This window comes from Eptatretus burgeri, chromosome 11 (assembly GCF_056783735.1).
Source record: "Eptatretus burgeri isolate ZD-2024b chromosome 11, Ebu_testis_v1, whole genome shotgun sequence".
Taxonomy (NCBI): Eukaryota; Metazoa; Chordata; class Myxini; order Myxiniformes; family Myxinidae; genus Eptatretus; species Eptatretus burgeri.
This window is the reverse complement of record NC_140971.1, coordinates 82,489,023-82,514,700: the sequence shown is the minus strand read 5'-3', so window position 1 is coordinate 82,514,700 and position 25,678 is coordinate 82,489,023. Positions and strand designations below refer to the sequence as shown.

The following is a 25,678-nucleotide window of genomic DNA, read 5'->3' as shown; positions in this document are numbered from 1 at the left end:
TTGAGGATTTTAGAAATCTCACCTAAGTTGTTGACCTTTGACCGATGTTGACCTTTTAACCTCAAAAACAATAGCTCCTTGCTTATGACAAACACTACCATGTGATGAAATTTTGTGAGGATCGGTTAAAATTTGTGACCCGTCAGCGATAAACAGACAGACAGACAGACAGACAGACAGACAAGCAAACAGAATAACAAAATCGACTGACCAATATACTTGAAAAATGTTCGATTTTGCAAGTAACAAATGTATCAGTTACCTACAGTTTCCAGTTGCTCGTGTTGATCGGTATGTCAGTATCTTCATCTTCAATACAATTTCCCACAAGTTAATTCAACTCTATTTTTTCTTGTTCCCTCACTCCCTCCCTCGTTTCCTCTCCATCCCTCAGCTGGTGTCAAAAGCAAACGATCCAATTCATATTATATTTGAAGTGGGGTGAAGTGAATGGTTCACTTTGGCTGTCTGTCTAATCGTCACTTTATGATCGGGGAACAACATTATTTCAAATGAATGTTATATTTTGAACACAAATCGGCAAAACAAACCTGTACTTTAGCAGTACTTTGGCTTTGAAGTTTCACACATAAAATGCAACAATAATTAGGGATTCCAATGGTATTTGCCATTGTTGCCAAAAATTGTAAATATATATTAGAAATCATATATATATATATATATATTGTTTTAGATTTCAGAATCAGATCTGACAAATGCACACAACATTCAGGTCCCCAGACAGTTATTTCCATAAATGCATGTCCAGAATAGACCCATCCCCTTGTCTGGTGGGATTCTAACTATTTGATGCATTGGAGAAGGGTATAGAACAGATTCTCCTTGTTGTGGGATGGCCTTTTCCTCTTTACGACATTCAAGCATGCGGGAGCCCAACGGAGGCTCGTTCTACCCCTTTCCATCAGGACACATTGGCTTGGAGGTGGACAATTTATTTATACTTTGGACTCACAGGACATTTGATGAAGCACATCGCGGGCTTTTCCCGAACGGTTATTCTGACGGTCAAATACGGCTGTGGATCATTTACCTCATCTACTGATCTTTCATCGACGTTGACGTCCACCCTTTTCCATAGATGTTTGACACCCCGTTTGGCAGCTCTATGGATGCTGGCTGGCCCTTGTTCGTGTCGGGCTGAACGAGGAAGGGATGATCACGAGATTGACGGTTGGAGGTCACATGCAGCGATGCGCCAATAGGCAAGGTGTATTTGGCTGAAGTCTGCTTGAGGCTCCGCCCACACTGGTCACCTATAAAAGGAAGGGAGGACCGCTTTCCTGTCAGTTGGTGACAGTTCCTGATAGCTGGTGATGGTTCCTTTCAGCACCTGACCGTTGGTGAAGTTCATGACAGCTGGTGACGGTTCCTTACAGCTCCTGACCGTTGGTGACAGTTCCTGACCATTGCTGACAACTCCTTATGGTTCCAGACCGTTGCTGATGGTAGGACCGTTCCTGCTGGTTCTGCTCGGTACCTGCTCTTGGCGTACTTGATTATTGGTGTCCCTGGTTCCTAAGGGTGATGATGTGACGTCGATTGGTGTTCGAGCCTGTTTGCAGGTGGGTGCACGGCGAGGCAGGGCATTGGCAACGGACCAAGGCTCGCTCACACATTTTGGGATATTTTATTTGACGCACGATGACTTCTGCCTTGGTAAGCCGAGACCGGATTTCTTCCCCCCTCCAATGATCTGCTGGGTACCCTTGTCTCGTGTTCAATTGTTAAGGCATAGTGATAAGTATCTGCTCTTTGTCTATTTTTTTATCAATGCCTGTTTAGTTATTTATTTGTTTGAGATTATTTTGATAGATTTTAATTCATCTATTTACACCACAAGGAAATAAGTTCTTCTGTTTGTTTATTTTTTCCTGATTAATAAATTCCTTGTTAACGTTTCAACCTGTCCGTTCTTGTCCTTTCCTTCCGTTGATCCAGCATTGTCCGAACCTAGATAGACTGGGAGGTAATTCCCAAAGTAAATAACCTGTCATAGTCGGCACGCACCAGCGGTAAACGCTTGGCCGCCCTACTTAAGATCGAATCAAGATAAGATTGATGTATTGCCGAGGGCAAGTTCTCTGGTCAGGAAGCCACGTGACCTCTAAATGGCAAATTAGACGGTGGACACTGGAACTCGTGGTTTAGTGATTGGCGGTCATGGTTGTAAAGCAACCCACCATATCACAAAGTTAATTGTGAGTGGTGGCCACAGATCCGGCTCTTTGGAGGATTAACCCCCTCATAATTATATATGTATATGTGGAATATGTATAAAGGGGCTGTCACACCTTGTCGATTTAGCCAACCTATGCAGATTTATGAAAAATTTGCCCAATACGCTGGTACACGTCTAATACGTTATGGGTAGGTTTTGTATACGTTAAGAGCACGCTCAAAAACACTGCCATAAGTCGTTGTACGCTGACTTTAATCGTTGAACTTTGTGGGTTTTCTCAAATTTTTGTATGCTTAAAATTTTATGACGTACTCGGCGTTTGGCTCACACGTTCCGCTACGCTGGCCATAAGGTTTAGGCACGTTATGCGATCGTTGACACACGTTATTTATATGTTACTCATATGTGGAAACACGTTGAGGTAACATTTGCGTACCCGAAACTTATTCATAAACTCTAGGTAACGTTTTATAAGCACGCTACACGAACGTTGTTCACAGCTCGCGACGCGCTACTAGAAAGTTTCTCATACATCGAAACACATCAAAGTAATGTTTAGGGAACCCGTGACTTATTTATAATCTACGAGTAACATGCTTGGGAATTAGTTGTAGAGCATGTCCTATGAACAAATAAGTATGTAGACGTATTTGACGTCTTCAAGACGACCACAGAACTTACTCAACGCGTTTCAAACAAACAGCTGACGTAGAATGACGTATTCACAGCGATTAGGGAAATTGGTATATAATAAAATTACCCCCGTGCGGGAGTGACGGTCATCTCTGCGAGAAAATATATAACCTCCTGAAGGTAGGGCAGTTTTTGCAAACTTTGAAGTCACGTGACGCGAAAACGAAAGCGAATATCGAAAATCTGGCCAGAAAAAATGTAGATATTGTCCCATAGATTCATATGCCACAATCAAATTCAAGATCGCGTGAGAAATGTAGGAGGAGATAGATTTTGAAAATCGTCATTTTCGCATTTTTTTCCCAACTTTGAAGTCACGTGACACGAAAACGAAAGCGAATCTCGAAAATCCGGCCCGATCCATTTTGAAATTTGAAAATTTAGATATTGTCCCATGGATTCATATTCCACAATCAAATTCAAGATCGCTTGAGAAATGGCGGAGGAAATAGAATTTGAAAATTGTCATTTTCGCAATTTCAAAGGTCTCGTGACCTTGACCTTGACCTTCGGTGACCTTGAAAGTCATACCATCGTGTACGTCTCATTGACCTCTATCAGGATCACTAATGACCAGATCTCCCGCTTCAACTTCATTGTGGACGGATGGACGGATCGTCACCTCTCCTCTCAACACCAATATTATTAGGTCATGCTTGAAGAGATGACCTAAAAAGGGCCTTCGCAGGAAGACAGGTCAGGGTCAGGTATGGGAGCATGTGCCAGAACAGCGCGTCGCTGCGTCCACTTTCCGCCGGTACTCCAGGGGCCTCCGTCTGGCCATCCCCCAGGCAGATGCCAGGCCCATCCCCATCTCCTTGAGATGATGGTCAACCTGCTGCAACCATGAGGCACGTGGTCGGCCCACTGGCCTCCTCCACTCATGAGACTCCCTCGCTGAGAGAATCTGGTGAGCAGGATCAGCGTCAGGAAAACGAGCCACATGTCCATACAGCCGCAGCTGACGCTCACGGACTATGCAGGTAACAAATCTCATCCGAGTCTCTCTCAGCAACCGCTCGTTGGACACAAAATCCGACCAGCGATAGCCAAGGATTCTCCGAAGAGACCTGGTACCAAAGGAATTAAGTCTCCGTCTCAGATCCTTGGTCAAAGTCCAAGTCTCGCACCCATAGAGCAAGACTGGAAGTACCAAGGACCTGAAGACTCGGACTTTCGTCCTCCCGCACAGGTACCGGCAGCGCCACACCCCATGATCCAGTGAATCCATGACTCCCCAGGCCCGACCCAGACGTCTATTGACCTCCGGCTCACAACCTGCGGAGACATGAATATCACTGCCAAGGTAAGTGAATCTATCCACGACCTCAACATCCTCACCACAAACAGACACAGACAGGACAGCAGCATCCAAGATGTCACCGAAAGCCTGGATCTTTGTTTTGACCCAAGAAATCCGTAATCCCAACGGCTCCGACTCCTCATTCAGCACCTCGAGGGCCCCCAAGAGGATGTCTAAAGTCTCCGCAAAGATGACTGCATCATCTGCAAAATCAAGGTCCGAGATCTTGACATTGCCAAACGATGCACCGCAACTTGATCTCTCCGACATCCTCCCAAAAATCCAGTCCATACAAGTGCTGAAAAGTGTGGGGGCAAGTACACATCCCTGACGAACTCCAGTAACAACTGGAAATAAGTCAGAGGCGGTACCACCACACTTCACAGCACTCTCAGTACCAGAGTAGAGTTCAGACATCAGATCGATCAGTTTCGGTGGCACCCCACGAAGACCAAGAATCCTCCAGAGGACATCCCGATTCACTGAATCGAACGCTTTACAGAGATCAACATAGGCTGCAAGCAGCCCCTGCCGAAACTCTCGTCTGCGTTCAGTGAGGACACGAAGAGCAAGGATACGGTCAATCGTTGACCTCTTTGGTGTAAAGCCTGACTGCTCTGGACGCTGGTGCTCAAGCAGATGGTAGCGAACCCTATCAAGAATTATCCGAGCAAAGACCTTGCCCGGCACTGAGAGCAGCGTCACCCCTCGGTAGTTGTTGCAGTCTTGGCGATCACCCTTCCCTTTCCAGAGAGGGACAACAAGGCCCCTCTTCCAGTCAGTTGGGATGATGCCTGTGTTCCAGGCAGAGCACAAAACTGCATGCAACGACGCGAGTGCAGCATTTCCACCAGCCTTGAGAAGTTCAGCATGGATGCCACAGATCCCTGGAGCTTTGCCCCGTTTCAACTGGTTCACCGCAGCCCGTGTTTCCACAAGCGATGGTGGACCACAGTTGATTCGAAGGTCGGCAACAGGGATTGTAACACCCTTGACGTCCAACTCGACAGCTGGGGGATCAGCCTGGTACAACCGCTCAAAGTAACCGGCCCAGCGGGCCTTCACTTCAGACTCCTCTGTCAAGAGCCTACCACTCTCTGCTCGAACTGCAGTGCTCCGAGGGATGGGCTTGGATGAACGTAATGCGCGAATTCCCCTGTAAGCGGGACGAGAATCACCTGTCCACAGTTGATGCTCTACCCCCTCACAGATTCCTCGCACATAGCCCTCCTTGTCCACCCTCAGTGCACGTACAGTTTTACGCCTCAGCTCCCTAAACAGCTCAGCTCTGCCATTCAGCCTGGCCCTGCGACTCTGGTCAATGGTATCCAGTGTCCCTTGAGAGACAAAATTCTTCTTTGCCCTGCGGTGAACTCCAAGGCATCCACCGGCAACATCAAGGACGGTGGTCTTGAAGGTGCTCCACAACTCTTCAGGACCCCCAAAGCACCCAGACCCCCAAGTGTCCACTCAGCCTGTTCGCAAACTCCTCAGCTACTCTCTCATCCCTGAGCTTGGCAACATCCAGCCTAGGCTGGGATGGTACCATTCTCCAGGATTTAAGGTGCAGCTTTAGAGTTGCTACAACAAGCCTGTGGTCAGTATTGAGGAACTGAGCACTCCGGTAGACCCTGCAGTTCTGGATCATCCTCCAACGACCGTCAATGAGGACATGGTCAATCTCCTTTGCCACACCGCCAGCGTTGGAATACCAAGTCCAGCGATGAGCTTGCGGGCGCTGAAACCATGAACCAGCCACTCCTAAGTCCATGACTTCTTGCAAAGTCAAGGAACTTAGTGCTATTCTGGTTCATAGTTCCTGACCCATGGGGACCAACACACACCTCATAACCATCCCTATCAGTTCCAGTCGATGCATTGAAATCCCCCAAGACGAGAAGTGTATCTCGTCTGGGGCACTGATCAACCACAGACTCGAGTGTGGCGTAGAATGCATCCTTCACGGTAAGATCACTCGCCTCAGTCGGAGCATAAATAGAGACCAGGGAAATGACACCTAAGGAATGACGAATCCTTAATCTCATAATACGCTCGTTGACCGGTGTTACCTCAATTATCATTGGGGTCAGCTTATTGGACACAGCTACAGCAACTCCTTGGGTATGGTAACCATCAGAGCGACCAGACCAATAGTAGGTGTAACCACCCACCATTATCTCGCCGCAATCCGGTCTCCGAACCTCAGAGAGAGCTGCAATCCCGATGTCCAAACGCTTGAGCTCAGATGATAACAGAGACAGGTGATCATCCTCTCTTAGGGATAGGACATTCCAGGCACCCACCCGAAGGGACCGCCTCAGGTTAACCCAAGGAGACCGCCGTCTGGTGGACGACACCTCAGCACCACTCCGACACACTCTCCCGCAATCTGACCCAGGGATGTTACCCCGTGGTTTCCCTCCTATCAAAGATTGGGGGTCCCGAAGGCTTTGCCCCAATCCCATCATCCGGTGAGCTGCCCTGCGAAGGGAAGCTGCACAGGAGGTACTCCCACGGAGTGGGTTTTCAGATTTTTTTGCGTTTTTGCGTTTTGCGGAATAAAGCGTTTTACGGTGGCTGGAGTGCAAATCCTGCCACCAACCTCCTAATAAGAAGTAACCCAACTGCAGGAGGACGTCCGCAGACACAGTTGGGCACTAGATATGGATGGCCGTTGGCTCACAAGGAGCTCCTCCGCCCTTTGACGGAGGAAGACCTTCGCAGGAAGACCCCGTCTTTTTTTTTTTTAGACTTCGTGGTGAGTACATGTTGATGTCATTCTGAGAGATGGAGGATATGGCAAGGCTGAGATGACAATACCTACCTGTCCTCGAACATCAACATGACCTCATCGAGTTGACACTGCACCAGTTGCATGCCAATAGAGCTGGGAGAAGAAGACATGAACGGAGGAGAAGGAACTGGGTGAGACCATGGATCGGGAGGCGACGCCATTACGGCATATATGACCAGCTCATGGAGGAACTCCGGAACGAGGACCATGCATCCTTCATCAACTTCCTGCGAATGCCCCCAGCGATGTTCGACGAGCTGCTAGCCAGAGTGGCTCCAAGGATAACCAAGCATTATTATTAAATCATTTCAATAGTCCAGAGGAAGCGATTTAACTCGTTCAATGGAAACGATTTGAATTGCCTTGCACCAGCGTCAAAAAACAATAGCCGAGTGACAGGCATTTATTAAAATAGTTTAGTTGCAGTCAATGGATAGCAAATGTCGCGTAATCGTAAACGATGCGCTCCCACGTTATGCATACGTTAGACTATCGTTGGGCGTAGGTTGTGGACGCCTAAAACACGATAAGCAATCGTTGGTATAACTAATCTATAAGTTATCGAAGCATTCTGTATTCATTACTAGTACATTATGCATTTGTCAAAGTCTTTTTTAATAATTTCAATAGTAAAACAAAGAAATATTTCATCTTCGGAATGAGGAAAAAAATTAGCCCTTTCAGAACATCGAACAATGGTGCAAAGTATTCTCCTATTCGTGGACGCAACGAGGATCCATCATCCCCCACAGCATCCACATCACGCTCACATACTACTACTGACAAAGACATACAGCTACTACCAATGCTACGACCACTACTACTGCTACTACTATTATTAGTCACACACACCAACTACTAGTAATAGTACTGCTACTATTGATACTACCGGCGTTCACATCGACTCACCATGGAGTCTGGAACAATGATGGGTTTTTATTGTGAAGCCCATTTGTATATACCAATTCCCCTAAACGCTGCCAATACGCCAGTACACGGTAGATGTAAGTTAGAAACACTTTCAGTAAGTTATATGGTTGTCCGCAAGACGTCAATTTAATTCATCTACATACGACAATGTGCGTTTTACATACGTTACAAATAGGTTCATAGCATGTTACTCAAAGGTTAGAAGCACGTTTCACTTAGGTTCAAATCATGCTACTCATAGGTTAAACGCACGTTACTCTTACGTTCATAGCACGCCAGTCATTGGTTCAAGGCCAGTTATACATAGTTTCAATGCACGTTACTCATAGTTTCCAAGCACGTTAAACATAGGCTAAGCTGATGCTACTCATTTGTTCAAAGCACGTTACTCATCGATTAGAAATTTGGTTTCAAGCATGTTGGCCATTACCTTGACGTGCTAAGACTTATGAGTAACCTACAAGTAACGTGTGTTCGCCGTGTTAAAACGATCGTGGAACGTGCTAGGAACAGATGCCAACGCATGCGAAACGTGTGAGCCTTACGTCGAGTACGTCTTAAAATTTTCAGCATGCTTGAAATTTCACGACGTATCAAACGGACTCGGTAATATGCCAGCGTACTTCAATGATTTCCAGCATACTGTAAACGTATACACAACTTACCTGAAGAGTATCTGACGTGTGCCTAGCGTTGTAAACACATTTTTCATAGAATGGCATACGCTGGCAAAATCGTCAAGGTGTGACTGCGATGTTGACACTTCAAATTCTCAGGCAGTTTTGATTTCAATCGGCGTCCGGCAAGTTCTTAACTGGCTACGCCACGAGTTTGCCGGCGATACGTATATCACGCAAAGGGTAAGTTAAACTCTCGTTTGTCATAGGTTTTGAACGCCGACCACAAGGTAAGCATTCGTTGGTACAAGTTATCTATAACACAACGAAACGTTCTGTGCCCATTACTAATATGTTATGCAAATGACCAACACGTTATGAATACGCCAAAAACTTAAAAAAAAAAAAAAAACATCAAAATTTCAGCGTACGCCAACGTTTTACATACATTTTTTATACGTTGCCATTGCTGGCTAAAACGTCAAGGTGTGACAGGGCCCTAAAATAAAAATATTGAAGATTTTTATATCAAGTAAAACATATTTGTGGTGAAAGGCTAAAAATCACTGCAGCTCCAATTTGTCAATTATAATGGGAACTTGCTCTTCCAAGTGTTCGAATGCTGCCATTCTAATGTCAACCAAGGTGATGTCAGATTACGTAAGGTAGTAAAATGACAGTTAACCAAGGCAAGGTCGGCTGATGGTCAAAGCTGATGTCCAGGTCAGACTGATAAACTTACCAACCCATCCTGACTGAGCAGGAAAGGTTGCTGACTGATATTTGTGCGGTCTCACTCAATACGTGCTGGTTTAACCTATCCCTGGAAAAAAAAATACCTATGTAGTACTGATATTTCACAAAAAAAACAAAACAAAAACGATTGCATCACAGAAACAAGAAGTGGCTGTCCCAATTCATTTTTGACTGATCCAGGTGCAGTAGTATTGTCAAACTAGCAGATTAGCCATTCAACAATGCTGACCTACTGCCTGGAAAGACAGCAGTGGATACAATATAATAAATGAATAATTGAAACAGTCTCTGTTCAGAAACTGTTCAAGTTTTAAGCTGAAAATGCTTGGCTCGTTTACGACAGACTGCACACTGCAAACCAGGCTAGTCCAGGAAGTTTTATAAAAACATCAGTCTGCGGCAACATTGCTCACGGGGAGGGGGAGAGGTGGCAGTGTAAAAAAATAATGCTGAAGATAATTTTTGTTATCTTACTATAATTCACCGTCTGTCCGTCTGTCTGTCTGTTCCCAGGTACCACAAAAACGGCTGAACCGATTGCAACCATTTTTTAGGTGTGTAATCCTGGGACCCCCTGGAGTAAAATAGGCACAAATACAATAACATGACCCCCTTGACGGCTCCGGTAGGGAGCGGGTGCTTCTAGTGGAGATTAAAGACAAAGTAGAGAAGGTGCAACAAATAAAAGTAAGGGTAAATGGATGAAAGAGAAGATCAGGGATCACAGAGAGGGCATCAAACCACAAAAAATACAGCACTTACTCCCCACAGGCCTGTGAGACACGGCCAGGTACGGTGTACTTGCAATCCATTATCATGGTGAGGGTCTCGCTGTCATTAGCTTCCTGGAATGGCGCATGGCCACATACCAGCATGTAGAGTATCACACCAAGGCTCCAAACATCTGCGTCAGGAAAAGAAGGTACACAAAATAGAAAACAGCTTTTACTCTACAACCCAATAAATGCTCCTTAAACACCCTCACCCTCACTCCAACCCCCCCCCCCCAGCTCCCTCCCCACCGCCACCCCACTCTACTTCATTCATTAAACACGATAGTATACAAAACATGTGCAGGCATGTTATCATCAATAAAATGTGGAAAGGCGAGTTCTAATTTCTCTGACAAAACATGACAAACTCGAAGACCATATTTTCATTTTTTAACTTCACGATTTTTGTCCCCCGCCCCTACGACAGGGTCGGTGACGGGGGACATTAAAATCAGCTACGACTAACCGACCATCTGTCCATCTACATTTGCGTACATGATATTTCAAAAATGTTGAACATTTAGCTTTAGTATTGCAGATATCTATCTCTCACGACATTATCTCAAACTGATTAGATCACAGCTGTGATTGACCGAGTTATGTTGTCATTGCAACTATCTTGGTAATTTGGCTTGTGTACGCAATATTTAACTTTCATATTACATATATATATATATATATATATATATATATATATATATATATATATATATATTCCTCATACCAACCAAAAGGTGGGGGACCGCAAGCATCAGCTCTTCGTTAGTTTTATTTCTACCTATTTTTTTAGATGAGTTTTGATGAAGAAAGGTAATCAGCTGTCAAACAGAGGTTCTACTAACTGTTCGAGCCACTCTTAAGTCAACCACAACGGGGAGGTATCGCTGGAGCACCATGGCCTTAAGTGTTTTTATTGGAAAATAAAGACGTGGTGGTGCTCATCCTCTCTCCAGATCAGATTTTCTACGGATCCATTTGGAATCAAACCCACACCAGTGAGAGCAAAGCAACAAGCCACTCTGTCCACTCCACCACCAAGTTGCTCGAATCAATTGTGGGGAATGCTATGATGACATGGAAGACAACAACTATAACAATTAACCTGGCAAATTACCTGAAGTGAGAATAGAACTTTGCAATGGACTGTTGGACAGAACAGATGAGACTGTTATCACATCAAACTATGATTAACTATTGAGTTTGTGGAGAGATTGGGAGTCAAGCAAGGCAGCAGAACAATTTGTCGTGCCAAGGATTCTAGGAAACACATACCATGGAAAAACAGCTGCACACAGACCTTCCACCATTGTGGTCAATTGACAGCATTGTGGTGCAATGCATGGCGGTGCAATGAAAGGTTATCCTTGGGCCTCAAAACGTAGAAACAGGTTTTGTGCTACATGATGGAACTCCAAATACAGGTCGATTACTCCAACTTACTAGATTACTCCAATTACTCCAACTAGAGTGAGGTCGATGGCACACCGTCACAAATACCCAAGCTTCCAACCAAAAGCAAGGCTGAAAGATGGCAAAAAGTTCCACCAGGAATGACCAAGTATCAAAATTTGAGTTAAAAATAAAAATCTTCCGTTGTGATCCCCGTGACCCAAAAGATGACGCTGCTCTTTGCACCTTCGTGCCAAATGGTGATCATAACTACCAAGTTTTGTGAATTTCTGCACATCTATTTAGGGGGAGATAGCATGACAGATGGAGACAGACACAGTGCAGATTACAATTAAAATATTCACAATGATTACAATTTAAAAAAAATAAAATAAAATAAAATAAACCAATGTCACCCGCAGGGTGACCCATATCTCGCCAAAAGGTGACCACGTGTGATTTCTTTAAGGTCACACTGAGGTGAATAGAGCTGCAATCCACCAGGAGCGACTCCTTGAGGAATATCTGCCTACGAGAGATTCCGATGAGAATCGTTCTACAGAGTAACCATGAAAAATATGCTTTTGCCTCATAACGTCACCAAATGACGTCAATGTCTCAAGCTTGACATATCTAGAAAGCACTCATCGAGGTGTTCAATTTGAGGTACTACACGATATGGTTCCTAAAACTTGAAAATTTGACCTTGGGGTCAAATATGTTTGACCTCAGGCGCTAACCATGAAGGTCAAGGCCAATCGCCACCAAAAATTAATCAGCTGAGCGTCAGACCATGAACTATATTCCCATGAAGATTGAAGACGATCCGATCAAATTTACTCAAAAAATAAGGGTTTCGTCAACTCCCCTGATTTGCGACAAAGTGACCTTGACCTTTGACCTTGACCTTCAAAATTGTGTGCTGAAAGGGACCTCTATAGGCCTTTGATATGCGAAGTTACAAAAATTTCCAATGATAACTGTGCTCTGCAGAGTGATTTATACGTGATTACAGACCAAAAAATAAAAAAAAAAATAAAAAAAACATATGAAGGTCAAGGTGAATCGCCACCTAAAATTAATCAGCTGAGCGCCAGACCATGAACTATATTCCCATGAAGATTGAAGACTATCCGATCAAAATTACTCAAAAAATAAGGGTTTCGTCGACTCCCCCGATTTGCGCCAAAGTGACCTTGACCTTTGACCTTGACCTTCAAAATTTTGTGCACTGAAAGGGACCTCTATAGGCCTCTGATATACGAAGTTACAAACATTTCCAATGATAACTGTGCTCTGCAGAATTTTTTATACGTGATTACAGACAAAAAAAAAACAAACAAAAAAACATACAAGCTGACTCACATATCTTGCAAAACTTCGTTTTGGCAAGATAACAATAATAATAATAATAATAATAATAATAATAATAATAATAATAATAATAAAAATGTGGGGATAGCGACTACAAAACATGAAAAAGTAGGAGACGCACAATGTAAGGAATCCGACTACATTAAATAAGGCAATTCTCTGTATGCGCGTACTGTGTATGTAGATCTGAAAATTAAACAAAAAAAATTTCATAAATATAAAAATAAAGGGCTGACCCGATCTCCACAAAATTTTGCATACATGTTGGTAGTACCCACGGTCAGGTCATGGGCAGAACCAGCCCTCCCCCTCACGGGAGGGGAGACGACTTTCCAATGCTCCCAAAGTAAAGGGAGCGGGTGTTTCTCGTAACAGAAAATCCCAAAGACATACTCACTCGAGGTCTGAACACGGAAGCATTAGAGTATACCTGTGTAAAGCAATCTTTTTAATAACAGGCACACATGGAAACACTACAATAATTAAAGTTGTGTTGTTGACAACAAATCACGACATCCTCAACATACGATCTTCACAATACATCTTAATCCATTTATTTGAAGAAAAAAAAAAGAAAAATATGCAGGGGGTGGATGCATCAACACAAGACCCAATCGAAGCCTGAAGGCCAATTATCTGTTAAATTTTTCTAATCGGTTTTTTTTACGTTGCCCTCAACCTTCCTCTGAATGAAAGAGGAGGCAATGCAAAGTTTGTTGCACTGGTTCCTGCAGGGACCGAATGCATAAATGAACACACACAAACTTTCTTCTTGATACGAGTATATTAGATGCACACACACGGGAGGGCTCCATTCCACCTTCCGAAACCCACATGATAACAATGAGCAACACACTTGAGATGGCAAAATAGATGGCAAGATGAGATGGCAACACACTCTGGTCTACGCCTACAGTAAAAGGACGACAGGCTGAATAGAGCAGACAGAGGAATAAGAGAACCTGAGCAGGATTTATCGACTATTGGCACTGATGCCATCGGGTGGATGAGAAGAACACAAAGTTCAGTAGACAGTGGGCATGAGAGGGGAAGATGGGGACAGACCAGGATAGGTTGTGTGCATTAAATTTGAAAATGAACACCAAGTGGAGACATTTTGCCTTTTCTCAGGCAGAATCTGTGGATATGCCATTTCAGGCGTGGTAGGGGAGGGGAGGGGAGGGGAGCATACACTCGGGAGGAAGACGGTTTGGAGAGTTCAACCTTGAGATTTGCATGATTGTTTTCTGGCTTGCCTCAAGATGGAAACACACTTGTTGCGAGCCCTACGGCGTGTCCTCAAGTTACCTTCAGTCAAGGTAGCTTACCACGTTGAGTAAGCAAGCTGCTTGACCGCAGCCACCTCCTCACATAATTCAGTGTACTTGGGCAGAGGTGATAGAGAGGGCAGCCAGTGTATGATAACGAGCTTTGGTGTACAGCCATTTTACGTCTTCCCTGTTTAACGCGAGGTTTACTCTAACATTCACGACTCGTGTTTTATGAGATTGTCTATTACCAGAAACACCTGCTCCCTTTGGGAGCAATGACAAGTCATGCTCCCTTTGGGAAACACCTGCTCCCTCGGCCTTCCCCCTCATTCTGCCATCTTAAGTCTACTCTACCGGTCAAACGTTTTAGAACACACCCAATTTTCAGTTTTTTATGGAAATTTAAGCAGTTCAAGTCCAGTGAATAACATGAAATGGTACAAAGCGAAGTGGTAAACTGCCAGAGGTTAAAAAAACAAAAGTTTAGGTTTCCAAAAACTGAAAAATAATGTAAATTTCAGAGTTGTTAAAAAAGGCCCTTTTCAGGGAACAAGTAATGGGTTAGTAACTGCAGCTGTTCTGCAGCAAAGGAAGTAAATTAAGCCTTGAAAGTTGATGCAAACAATTCCTACAGGTGTCCCAAATTTTGTTGATTAGTTACAAACCCTCTGTGGATATAAAAGCAGTGTTGGAACAGACTGTTGCTTCACCCTCTGAAGCATTATTTGGACAATATTGTACTGCAGGAAGTCATATATTGCTATCATAATGGCGAGAAAAAGACAATTAACAAACGAAGACAGACTATTATAACCCTTAAAAGTGAAGGTCTTTCCTTTAGAGAAATTGCAGAGGCCAAGGTGTCAGTGAGGACAGTTTCGTACACCATTACAAGGCACTTGGAAACTGGAGGAAACTCTGACAGGAAGAGGTCTGGCAGACCCAAAGCCACAACACAACCAGAAGACAAGTTTCTGAGAGTCAACAGCTTCACGCACAGCTTAACACTGGTCAAAGTAAGGAAGTCTCAGTTTTAACTGTGAAGAGAAGACTTCGAGCTGCAGGTTTGACAGGTCGAGTGGCAGTAAGAAAGCCATTGGTAAGATGGCAATATTTGAAAAAGAGGTTTACCTGGCCCATGAAGCACAGCCAGTGGACTACTGAAAACTGGAAGGTCTTATGGACCGATGAATCAAAATTTGAAATCTTCGGTTCATCACACAGGGTTTTTGTACACTGTTGAGTAGGTGAAAGGATGGTTCCTCAGTGTGTGACACCAATTGTCAAACATGGAGGAGGAAGCGTGATGATCTGGGGCTCTTTTATTGGATCCAGAGTCGGTGACTTGCACAGAGTGACTGGCACCCTGAACCAAAAGGGCAACCACAGCATTTTGCAGCGCCATGCAATACCATCTGGTCTACACATAGTTGGGCAGGGGTTCATCCTACAGCAAAATAAGACCCAAAACATACTTCCCAGCTATGTCAAAACTACGTTAGAAGAGAAGAACAAGACGGTAGGCTTCAAATCATGGAAAGGCCAGCACTGTCTCCAAACTTAAACCCCATCGAGCTGGTTTGGGATGAACTGGACAGAAGGATGAAAGCAAAACAATCGACAAGTGCAACACATTTGTGGGAACTTCTCCAACAGTGTTGGGAAGAACTTTCCGAACAAGATTTGATTTCCATTGGAGAAAAAAATGCCACGAGTATGTTCGGCTGTTTTATCTGCAAAAGGTGGTGACTTTGATGAGTCAAAAAATTTAGAAAAAAATTTTGTTCAACAAAATGATTCCATGATTTATTTTTTATCTGCAATTGTTTATTTGTTCGATGCTTTAATTTCAGAATACATTGAAACATTAAACTGGTTAAATTTCAATAAAAACTGGGAAAATGGGGGTGGTCTAAAACCTCTGCCCAGTCGAGTATCTGGAAGTCAGCAAACATTACTCCTGCTAACAAGGGTATAAAAATTGATCCTCCAACTGCACAACAGTAGTAATAGCAGAAGTCAACAGGATGTTGATCGAGGTATGCTAACTGCCATGGGAGTTAAGGAGCAGTAGACGCTTTGGCCATTAACCCTATAATCGCAGTAAAAGAGGAGTTATGCTCCGATGAAGGGTTAACGTCAGCACTCTCCTTGCTTCACACGGCGGTTAGCATACCTTCAGCAACGCCCTGATGATTTCATCTGTTATTATATATCTGTCCGCTGATGCAGATAGACACTGGCCTTCACCAGCAAGACTAGTTCTTCATTCTACAAAAACACAGAACCACCCACTGCCAAATAATAGCACAAATAGGTTTTAGAAGCCTTTTTATTGCAATATCGCCAGCCCTAGTCTCGAGGAAAGGAAACGATCCGTGGACTCAATTCAGCTAACCTAGCCATCATCAGTATCCTATTTGGCAGGCCATCCGGTGAGGGAGTGCGTGTACAACTAGCGCCTCTCAACTGGAATAGTAACCACGAACTTCTGTGCCACACAAACACTTGCTACAAGGGTCTGGATAAATCTGGCAGGCACTCCTTTGTTGGTCAGGCTACTTGCACGAATATATATATATATATATATATATATATATATATATATATATATATATATATATATATATATATATATATATATATATATATATATATATATACATACAGGGTGTCCACAATGAAACGAAACACCTTTGAAGCCTTATAAATTTTTATTGAATAATGCAAACAGAGGACTATTCACACAGCTTAGTCAGTCTGCTCGAGTTTAATCTGGTATATGGGTACATATAATTTTGGGTATATTAGGGTACATTCAAATTCGAGTAAACATTCAACCATTTGTAGCATGGACCAAGTCACAATGGAACTCATTTTCCAACAGTTCTGGGATTACGGAGGTCACTGCTGCTGTGATGCGCTCTTTCAGCTGAACAATGTCCTGCACAGTTGTACTTCACATAACCATAAAAAGTTACAAGGCTTCATTTCAATGTGGACTGTGTGTGTGTGTGTGTGTGTGTGTGTGTGTGTGTGTGTGTGTGTGTGTGTGTGTGTGTGTGTGTGTGTGTGTGTGTGTGTGTGTGTGTGTGTGTGTGTGTGTGTGTCGAGGGGAGAGGAGGTGGGGTGGGTAACAATATGCAACTAGTTAGAGCACTCGATGGAGCGCATACCTCTCTCCACCAGGCTATACTGTTTACATTTTGTAGCTCACCGATAGGCCGGATCTGCATCCGGACCAAAAGCAAAATCTAATCAACTTGTTCTCGTCACCGACACAACTCATCCACAAAGTTGTCACAATCCGTCCACAACTTTTTGAAATATCATGCCATGGATCGTTTTTGACCCCATCTCTCAATGGTGAACAATCACTTGATCGATTTTTAAAATTCTCGGATCAGGATCTTCACCAAAATCGAACCAATTCGTCCTGGTCACACACCCATCCTGTCCACCAAATTTCGTCCGAATCCAGACAACTTTTTAATTTATCCTGTTCACAGACAGACAGAGACAGCCAGACAGACAGAGAGTGAAAACACAATCTCCATCCACCCTCGGTGGTGGACGTAATTATCACCCGGCGTTGAACAGATGTTGCCAAAGGTTGGTACGCATGACTGAAAGCCTTTACAAATCCCTGCATGACTGTGAATGATAAATGGTGCAGCGAAACGCATATTTCAAATTTTTTGAAGAATTAAGGAATCCCATCGGCATTAAAATAATTACGTTGAACAATCATTTTTGACTCAGAAAAAAAAAAAAACAATACTCATTCCTTTGTTCATGCTCCTTGTTGCACGCATAGGTGATTTTGTTACCTATAATGTACAAGTACGTGTGCACACACATTGCATAAGATAGACGTTCTCTTGTTTCAGATAAAATTCCCAAAAGGTAACCCCTGCACATTGAACGTTCCCCACATTATTTTTCCTCAACAATGCATGAGTTGGAAATTTTGGGAGGTTCTTGAAGTTCTGGATGTGGGGGATGTGTGGGAAGAGGTTCCATACTACACATAGATGGCAACAAGATTCCTCGGCTAGAATATCGAACAATTCTTCATCCATTCGTATGGAGCACAAAGCTGCGGGGTAGCATCATTGGCTGAGGGCGCGGCTGTGCCACCGATGCGATGCCCTCTGCTGGTTCGGGCAGGATTTTAAAATTTGTTCATGTTGCTGGTGATAGCTCGCCTCCTCGTCGCGAGGGACACTTTGGGATCTTTAACAGCCACCAAGGAATGCCAGCAGACGGGACGCTCGTTTAACATCCATCCGAGGGATGGCACGCACAATGACAAATAACCCTGCCTGTGAAATACCGGGACGGCAGTTTATAGCTGGGATTCAAACCCAGGCTAAACGTCTTCGAGGCGAGTGTGCGTACCTCTAGGCCATCCTGTCAGCCATTATCAAACAATAATGGACAGTCCCAGGACAAAACGCACCTCATCAGGAAGGAAAGGAAAGAAAAAGAATACAACAAAATCAATTTTTTTTTAAAAAAACTCAATTTGTTTTCATTCAAATCTCAAGGATAGAGAGATGGCGAGGGTACAGAATGCAATTACTTTTACCGGAAAAAAAAACAAAACACAAAAACAAAGTGAACATGAACACGAAGCAAAGATCTTTGAAGAAAAACATAAAATAAAATAAAAATAATGACCGTTTTTACAGCCATTTTTCCCTGCTGTGCAGGGGTTTGGCTTTTTCTTGAGGCAATGTTTTATGGCCGGATGCCCTTCCTGACGCCAACCCTGGTCGCCTCTTACGACACACAGGGATATGGTACACCTATTCTAACCGGAGCATACACCGGGACCAGTATACTGGTACTCATTTTGCCGACCTCGGAAGGATGACAGGCTGAGTCAACCTCCTGGTGTTAATTCAGCAGCCAACGGGGCTTGAACTCAGGACCCTGGGATCCCAAGCCACCAGCCTAGCCACTAAGCCAACACCAGGCTTTAAGAAAAACATAAAAGGGAAAGAATATCAAGGAAGTAAGGTAAGCAAATTACAAATTACGGTGAGCAAAGTCAGCATTACGAAAGGATGGAATGAAATGGGAGGACACCTTCATCAAAATCTCTTCAAATCCAGGTATAAAGATCTTTACAAGGCAGTAGCAGCAAGATCTGTTGAACCGTCTTTGAGCACTTTTGTTCTGTATTTTACAAAACCAGAGCATTACAATTCCTCGATCATACTTCCGACTGTCCATTCGGCAGAGTCCCGCATCTTCTTGCTTCGGTACGTAAAATCGAAAATGTCAGCCATTCACAAGATGAGCAAACTCAACTATCCGACGAGCAGAAAAATGCGTTTAGTATCGGGGGGGAGAGAAAGAAAGTCAACATATTTAAATAATTTCATTATAGGAGACACCTGACATTGTCCGAAATCAACCGTCGAAAATAAGCTCGAAAGGCTAAAGACCAGACAAAGTCGGAACGTTTTATGTGAGTTTAAAAAAAAAAAAAAATGTATCGCAGGCTCATGGAGGAGCTTGCACAAGCATCACATGGAGGACAAAAACAGTGGTAGACAAGAACAAATACAAGATATGACAAGTCTGGAGACGGTGATGGTTCACGAGCAATGTACACGGTTCGCCATTTTTATTTTTTGACCTTCGAGGGGACGCCACAGGCAAACTGGCGGGAATCGGGAAAAACATAAATGATGAAAGTTGTAGTACTCGAAGAGCACTACTTGCATACCAACTTTCATTTGAAACAGTTGAAAACCCGAGGAGTTCGATGCCCAATTTATTGATTTTTTTGACATTTTCTAAGTTCGTGACCTTGTGACCTTAGGACGAAAATGAAAAATCGAGCTCCGTGGGGCTATGTAGGTGCCGTTGGGCTAATCAAATACTGAAACCCCTGCCAGATTCGACAAACCCCCTCGGAGAAGATGTAACTTGAAACCAGCTACCCCCTAAAAAAACATGTTTTTTGGGCGTGGCTCCACCCAAAATGGGCGCAGCATGCCCATTCCCAGGAAAACACAACTAGATCATGATACAAACCTCCCACCCAAATTTTATCAAGATCGGATCAAAACCCACGGAGCTATGCTCGGGACAGACAGACAGACAGACAGACAGACAGACAGACAGACAGACAGACAGACAGAACAAGCCGGTAGGCGGACATGGGTAGTCGATCAAGTCGAATTTCGTCGTATTTCAGCCGTTCCTAGCCAACAAAAGCGTCTATAGCAACGGTTCTTTCTCTCGCATAACTAGGACATACCATGAACCTACCATACCAGTTTCATGTATATCTGACTCATGTTTCATGTATATAGTCTCTGAGATATAACGAACTTCGATTTTTTATTGTTTTCGACCAGGGTTCATTCAAAGTCTATCTTCGCCGACAGTTTTCATAGGATCTGGCTGGAAATTTTTGACAATACGGCTGAATGTACTGCCCACAGTCGCTCGTGGCCCAATTTTTTATTTTCGAAAAAATTAATTTTTGAGATTTTTTTTGAAAATTTCAAAGGTCCGTTGCTAGGCAACGGATGGGTCCATAGCAACGGTTCTCATTTGCACACAACTAGGACATGGTATGAACCTACGAACAAAGTTTCATCGAAATCGCCATTTTAAATACTGATAATAAGGGTAGAAAAAAATATTTCTCAAAAAAAATTTGGGAGATTTTTTTTTTCGACTAGATCGACTACCCAACAGAGACACACACCCACAACGAATATAGTGGTCACTTACTGACTCGTGAACCAATATGACCACACTCAGGGTAGAGTGTTCGCCCTGAGTCTGGGAGGTCGGAAGTTTGAGCCCCAGCCCAGTCATACCAATAACTTTAAAAATGGTTTGTGTTGCTTTCTTGCTTGAAGATCAGCATTCGAAAAGGGTAGAGCACGGCCCAACAACCATATGTCCGTAATAATAACGCATGCTTTGATGGACCTCATGGCCTCCTCCTGCATCAAAGTTCCTTACAAGGAAACAAATATTACAAGATTTAAGGCATTTGAGCGTTAGTTCCCAGCATCAGGAACTCAACAGAAGCAAACGTCATTACTCCTCGTCAGGTAAAACATGAGCATCATTTCTATTCTTCCAGCAATTGATCTGATCCATCATTACAATAGCAACTCTCTCCTGGTTAAACTTCCAAAATCCAGGCCGAACGCACACCTCGACTCTTTCATTACTCGCTTCTCCAGTTTGTGAAACTGCCTTCCAGAGGCTGTGCTGACCAACTATTCTCTCAAGGGTTTCAACAAGCAGGTAGTGCACTGCCATGTCATATCATGTCATGTCATATCATGTCATGCCATGTCATCCCCCATCCTTGTCTAAAATCTATATTAACATCATTAACTGTCCCAAAGCCAACCCTCTTACTTGTAGTTTGTAGTGTTTCTTTCCCCTCCACTCTTTGTTCTTTCCCTTACATATTGTGTCAAAGAGTTGCCACACTGTCAGTTCACTCTTCCATGAGTTTAAATTTCACTTGAATGTGGAGAAAAATCGAAAGGTTTCCTGCCCCCAGCCATCCCTTCAGTGGAATTTGTTCACCTTATCTTAACACCCTCCTCTCCCAATATAGATTTGCTTCAAGCAACTATTTTTCCACTTCAAAACGAACAGACCGGCTACCCCCCCCCCCAATTCAAAAACAATAAATACATTAAATTTATTGTTCTCCTGAAGGATTAAATGTAACGGAGGTTGTAAAATAGATTTGTGATATTCACACTTGATCCTTACACAACACACTGTGGTTCGCAACCTTCTTGCAGCACCCAGGAGTGCCGGGTAATCTGCATGAACACAGTTTGAACTTTCAATCCGATCCCATTTACACGTGCAGGCACCTTCGGGAGGTGAGCACTGAGCAATGACCATGCAAATCTAATTGTGGGTGATTAGAATGCCAAAGGACTAAGCCTACCTAATGCCTGCGTGTGTGTGTGTGTGTGTCACGTTTGTGGGGGGAGATGGAGTAATTCCATAGTGAAGATAGGATTGTATTGTTACACATGGTCTGTGGACGAGTAGGAGACATTTTGATGTAATTTAAGTAGGGAAAACTGTGAGCTGAAGTTTGTTGCATGTCACCACATAGGGGGTGGTGTTGTGTTAACTCGGTCGGGTCTAAGGCTAGTTTATCCCATTATGTGATTACCTCCTGTGACCTTTTCCTACGTTTTTGTATTTACAAGGCCGGCAATAAAAGAACCACGTTTTCACAACCACAATAACCAGCAGGCCACGCATCGGGAGGTTGATAGGCCGGGGTGACGTCAGAGAGGAGAACAGTTGGAAGAGGATAGCCGGCTCTTCTAGTCTCCTATCGGCACGACGGGAAATCTACCCGATTTTCGTTATCCCGGCAGCCTCGGCAGTGGCCTTGTTGTATGATCAAGGAGAAAGGTGGCACCATTTGGTGTGTGTGTGTGAGGGTTCAGAAACTGCACGGCGGTTTGTGGGCTCCCGGTGTTGAAGACCTGTGCAAGCAATTGCTCGAGCCTTATGATCGGCAATGTTCCATGCGCTTCCCTGGACAGTGGGATCTCAAGACCATTCCTAAGACAATCTGGGAAAACCCAGGACGTTGGCAAAACACAGGATGGTTGGCAAGGGTGACTTCATGCTCATGGCAGACAAGATTAAACACCGACAGCCGTAAACATTGGGTTTGACATTTTTGCATTCCAACCAGAGCACTTTGTTCAAGATACTGAGGTCAAGTTCAAATACCAAATACTGTTTGTCGATCGTCTTAATATCTTCATAATACTTGCAAAGTACATTTACATCTCCCGAATGTCCTTGTCCTGTATACAAGTTGGATACGATGACACCATGGGCCTGAGATCACAATAAAAACCAGAACAGAACTCAATAGGGCACGAACCTCTGCCAGGCTGAACAGTTTATGATATATATATCCCATTGATGGGCCAGATCTGCATTAGGACCTGAAGCAAAATCTCATCGGCTTGTTCTTGTCACCTACCCAACTCATCCACCTAGTTTTGTCATAATCCATCGACAACTTTTTGAGATATCGTGCTGTTTATCGTTTTTGGCCCCATCTCTCAATGGGGGAAGAATCACTTGAAAAATTCTCGTAACTGCAACCGGATTCTGATGTTCACCAACATCGAATCAATTTGTCCTAGTCACACACTAAACCTGTGAGCAGGATCTCTCAAAAAGTTGTGTACGGATTCGGACAAAATTTGGCGGACAGGTCGGGTGTGTGACGAAGAAGAATCGAATTGACGAAACTATTCGGCCTGGCAGAGGTATGCGCTTCACGGACTGCCATTCCAGTTGCTCGTTTGACGAGCAAAGGAAAAAAAAAATCAATCAAAGGTGATGCTGTAACAAATGACGCAGTCAATTTAAACTTATGTTAAAAGACAAACATTTAAAAAAATAAAAGTTTGAACAAGTACAGAATAATTTTTTTTTTATTTTAAACAAACCGCAGCAATAACTGTGATTAACCTCTCCGAGGTGTATACAGCCTGACAATATGCCAGGAAAATTACAGTGCAGGCCGAATCTCATTGTCTCAATGGGCCAACACAAACAAAAAAAAATAAACCAATGTCACCCGCAGGATGACCCGTATCTTGCCAAAAGGTGAGCACGTGTGACTTCTTTAAGGTCACACTGAGGTGAACAGAGCTGCTATCCACCAGAAGCGACTTCTTGAGGAATATCTGCCTACGAGAGATTCCGATGAGAATCGTTCTACAGAGTAACCATGAAAAATATGCTTTTGCCTCATAACGTCACCAAATGACGTCATAATGTCTCAAGGTTGACATATCTAGAAAGCACTCATCGAGGTGTTCAATTTGAGGTACTACACGATATGGTTCCTAAAACTTGAAAATTTGGCCTTGGGGTCAAATATGTTTGACCTGAGGCGCTAACCATGAAGGTCAAGGCCAATCGCCACCAAAAATTAATCAGCTGAGCGCCAGACCATGATCTATATTCCTATGAAGTTTGAAGACGATCCGATCAAAATTACTCAAAAATAAGGGTTTCGTCGACTCCCCTGATTTGCGACAAAGTGACCTTGACCTTCAAAATTTTATGCGCTGAAAGGGACTTCTATAGGCCTCTAATATGCGAAGTTACAAAAATTTCCAATGATAACTGTGCTCTGCAGAGTGATTTATACATGATTACAGACCAAAAAACAAACAAACAAAAAAAACATATGAAGGTCAAGGCCAATCGCCACCAAAAATTAATCAGCTGAGCACCAGACCATGAACTATATTCGCATGAAGTTTGAAGACGATCCAATCAAAATTACTCAAAAAAATAAGGGTTTCGTCGACTCCCCTGATTTGCGACAAAGTGACCTTGACCTTTGACCTTGACCTTCAAAATTTTATGCGCTGAAAGGGACCTCTATAGGCCTCTGATATGCGAAGTTACAAAAATTTCCAATGATAACTGTGCTCTGCAGAGTGATTTATACGTGATTACAGACCAAAAAACAAACAAACAAAAAAAAAAAAAACATATGAAGGTCAAGGCCAATCGCCACCAAAAATTAATCAGCTGAGTGCCAGACCATGAACTATATTCGCATGAAGTTTGAAGACTATCCGATCAAAATTACTCAAAAAAATAAGGGTTTCGTCGACTCCCCTGATTTGCGACAAAGTGACCTTGACCTTTGACCTTGACCTTCAAAATTCTATGCGCTGAAAGGGACCTCTATAGGCCTCTGATATGCGAAGTTACAAAAATTTCCAATGATAACTGTGCTCTGCAGAGTGATTGAAACATGATTACAGACCAAAAAACAAAAAACAAAAAAAAACATATGAAGGTCAAGGCCAATCGCCACCAAAAATTAATCAGCTGAGCGCCAGACCATGAACTATATTCCCATGAAGTTTGAAGACGATCCGATCAAAATTACTCAAAAAACAATGGTTTCCTCTACTCCCCTGATTTGCGACAAAGTGACCTTGACCTTTGACCTTCAAAATTTTGTGCACTGAAAGGGACCTCTATAGGCCTCTGATATGCGAAGTTACAAAAATTTCCGATGATAACTGTGCTCTGCAGAATTTTTTTATACGTGATTACAGACAAAAAAAAACAAACAAAAAATAAAAAAAATTAAAAAAAATAAAACATACAAGCTGACTCACATATCTTGCAAAAACTTCGTTTTGGCAAGATAACAAGAGGCCAAGAAGGGCAAGATCCAGCAAAGAGGACCATTTATCACGTCATTTGGTGGTGTGACACCGGTGGGCGGGATACTTATCTAACATGTGAACATGTTCTCACGGAATTTCAGTGCGGGAATGTACGGGCCCGGTGCAATGCTCGAGCGAAGCACATCCTGCACAAGCAAGACGCCACCATCGGAGGACAGAAAAAGCACCTTTCCATTCACATTCCATCATGACCGAGACTGATCCTGTAATCAATTATTTGGGAGTTGTCTGGGTAGAGACATCTTATGCACAAGTCTCAGTCTTTTGATCCAATAATTTAATCCACAGCGTATGTTATGTTATTGTGG

General features: G+C 43.4%; 2 protein-coding genes across 10 annotated transcripts in view; one reads left to right on the top strand and one right to left on the bottom strand.

The window, feature by feature from the left end:
* Window positions 1–25,678, top strand: part of LOC147017495 ((Lyso)-N-acylphosphatidylethanolamine lipase-like) — a 179,648-nt gene that overhangs the window by 43,848 nt on the left and 110,122 nt on the right. The window lies entirely within an intron of this gene.
* LOC147017497 (SNF-related serine/threonine-protein kinase-like) overlaps window positions 1–25,678 on the bottom strand; it is a 75,421-nt gene that overhangs the window by 8,527 nt on the left and 41,216 nt on the right. For both annotated transcript variants that reach the window (XR_015049528.1, XM_085847195.1), the window contains one exon: window positions 10,056–10,197. Coding sequence is in view for 1 of the 2 variants with exons in the window: in XM_085847195.1 (XP_085703321.1) it covers window positions 10,056–10,197 (142 nt within the window). In the remaining variant the exon portion in view is untranslated. The remainder of the gene's footprint in view (window positions 1–10,055; window positions 10,198–25,678) is intronic.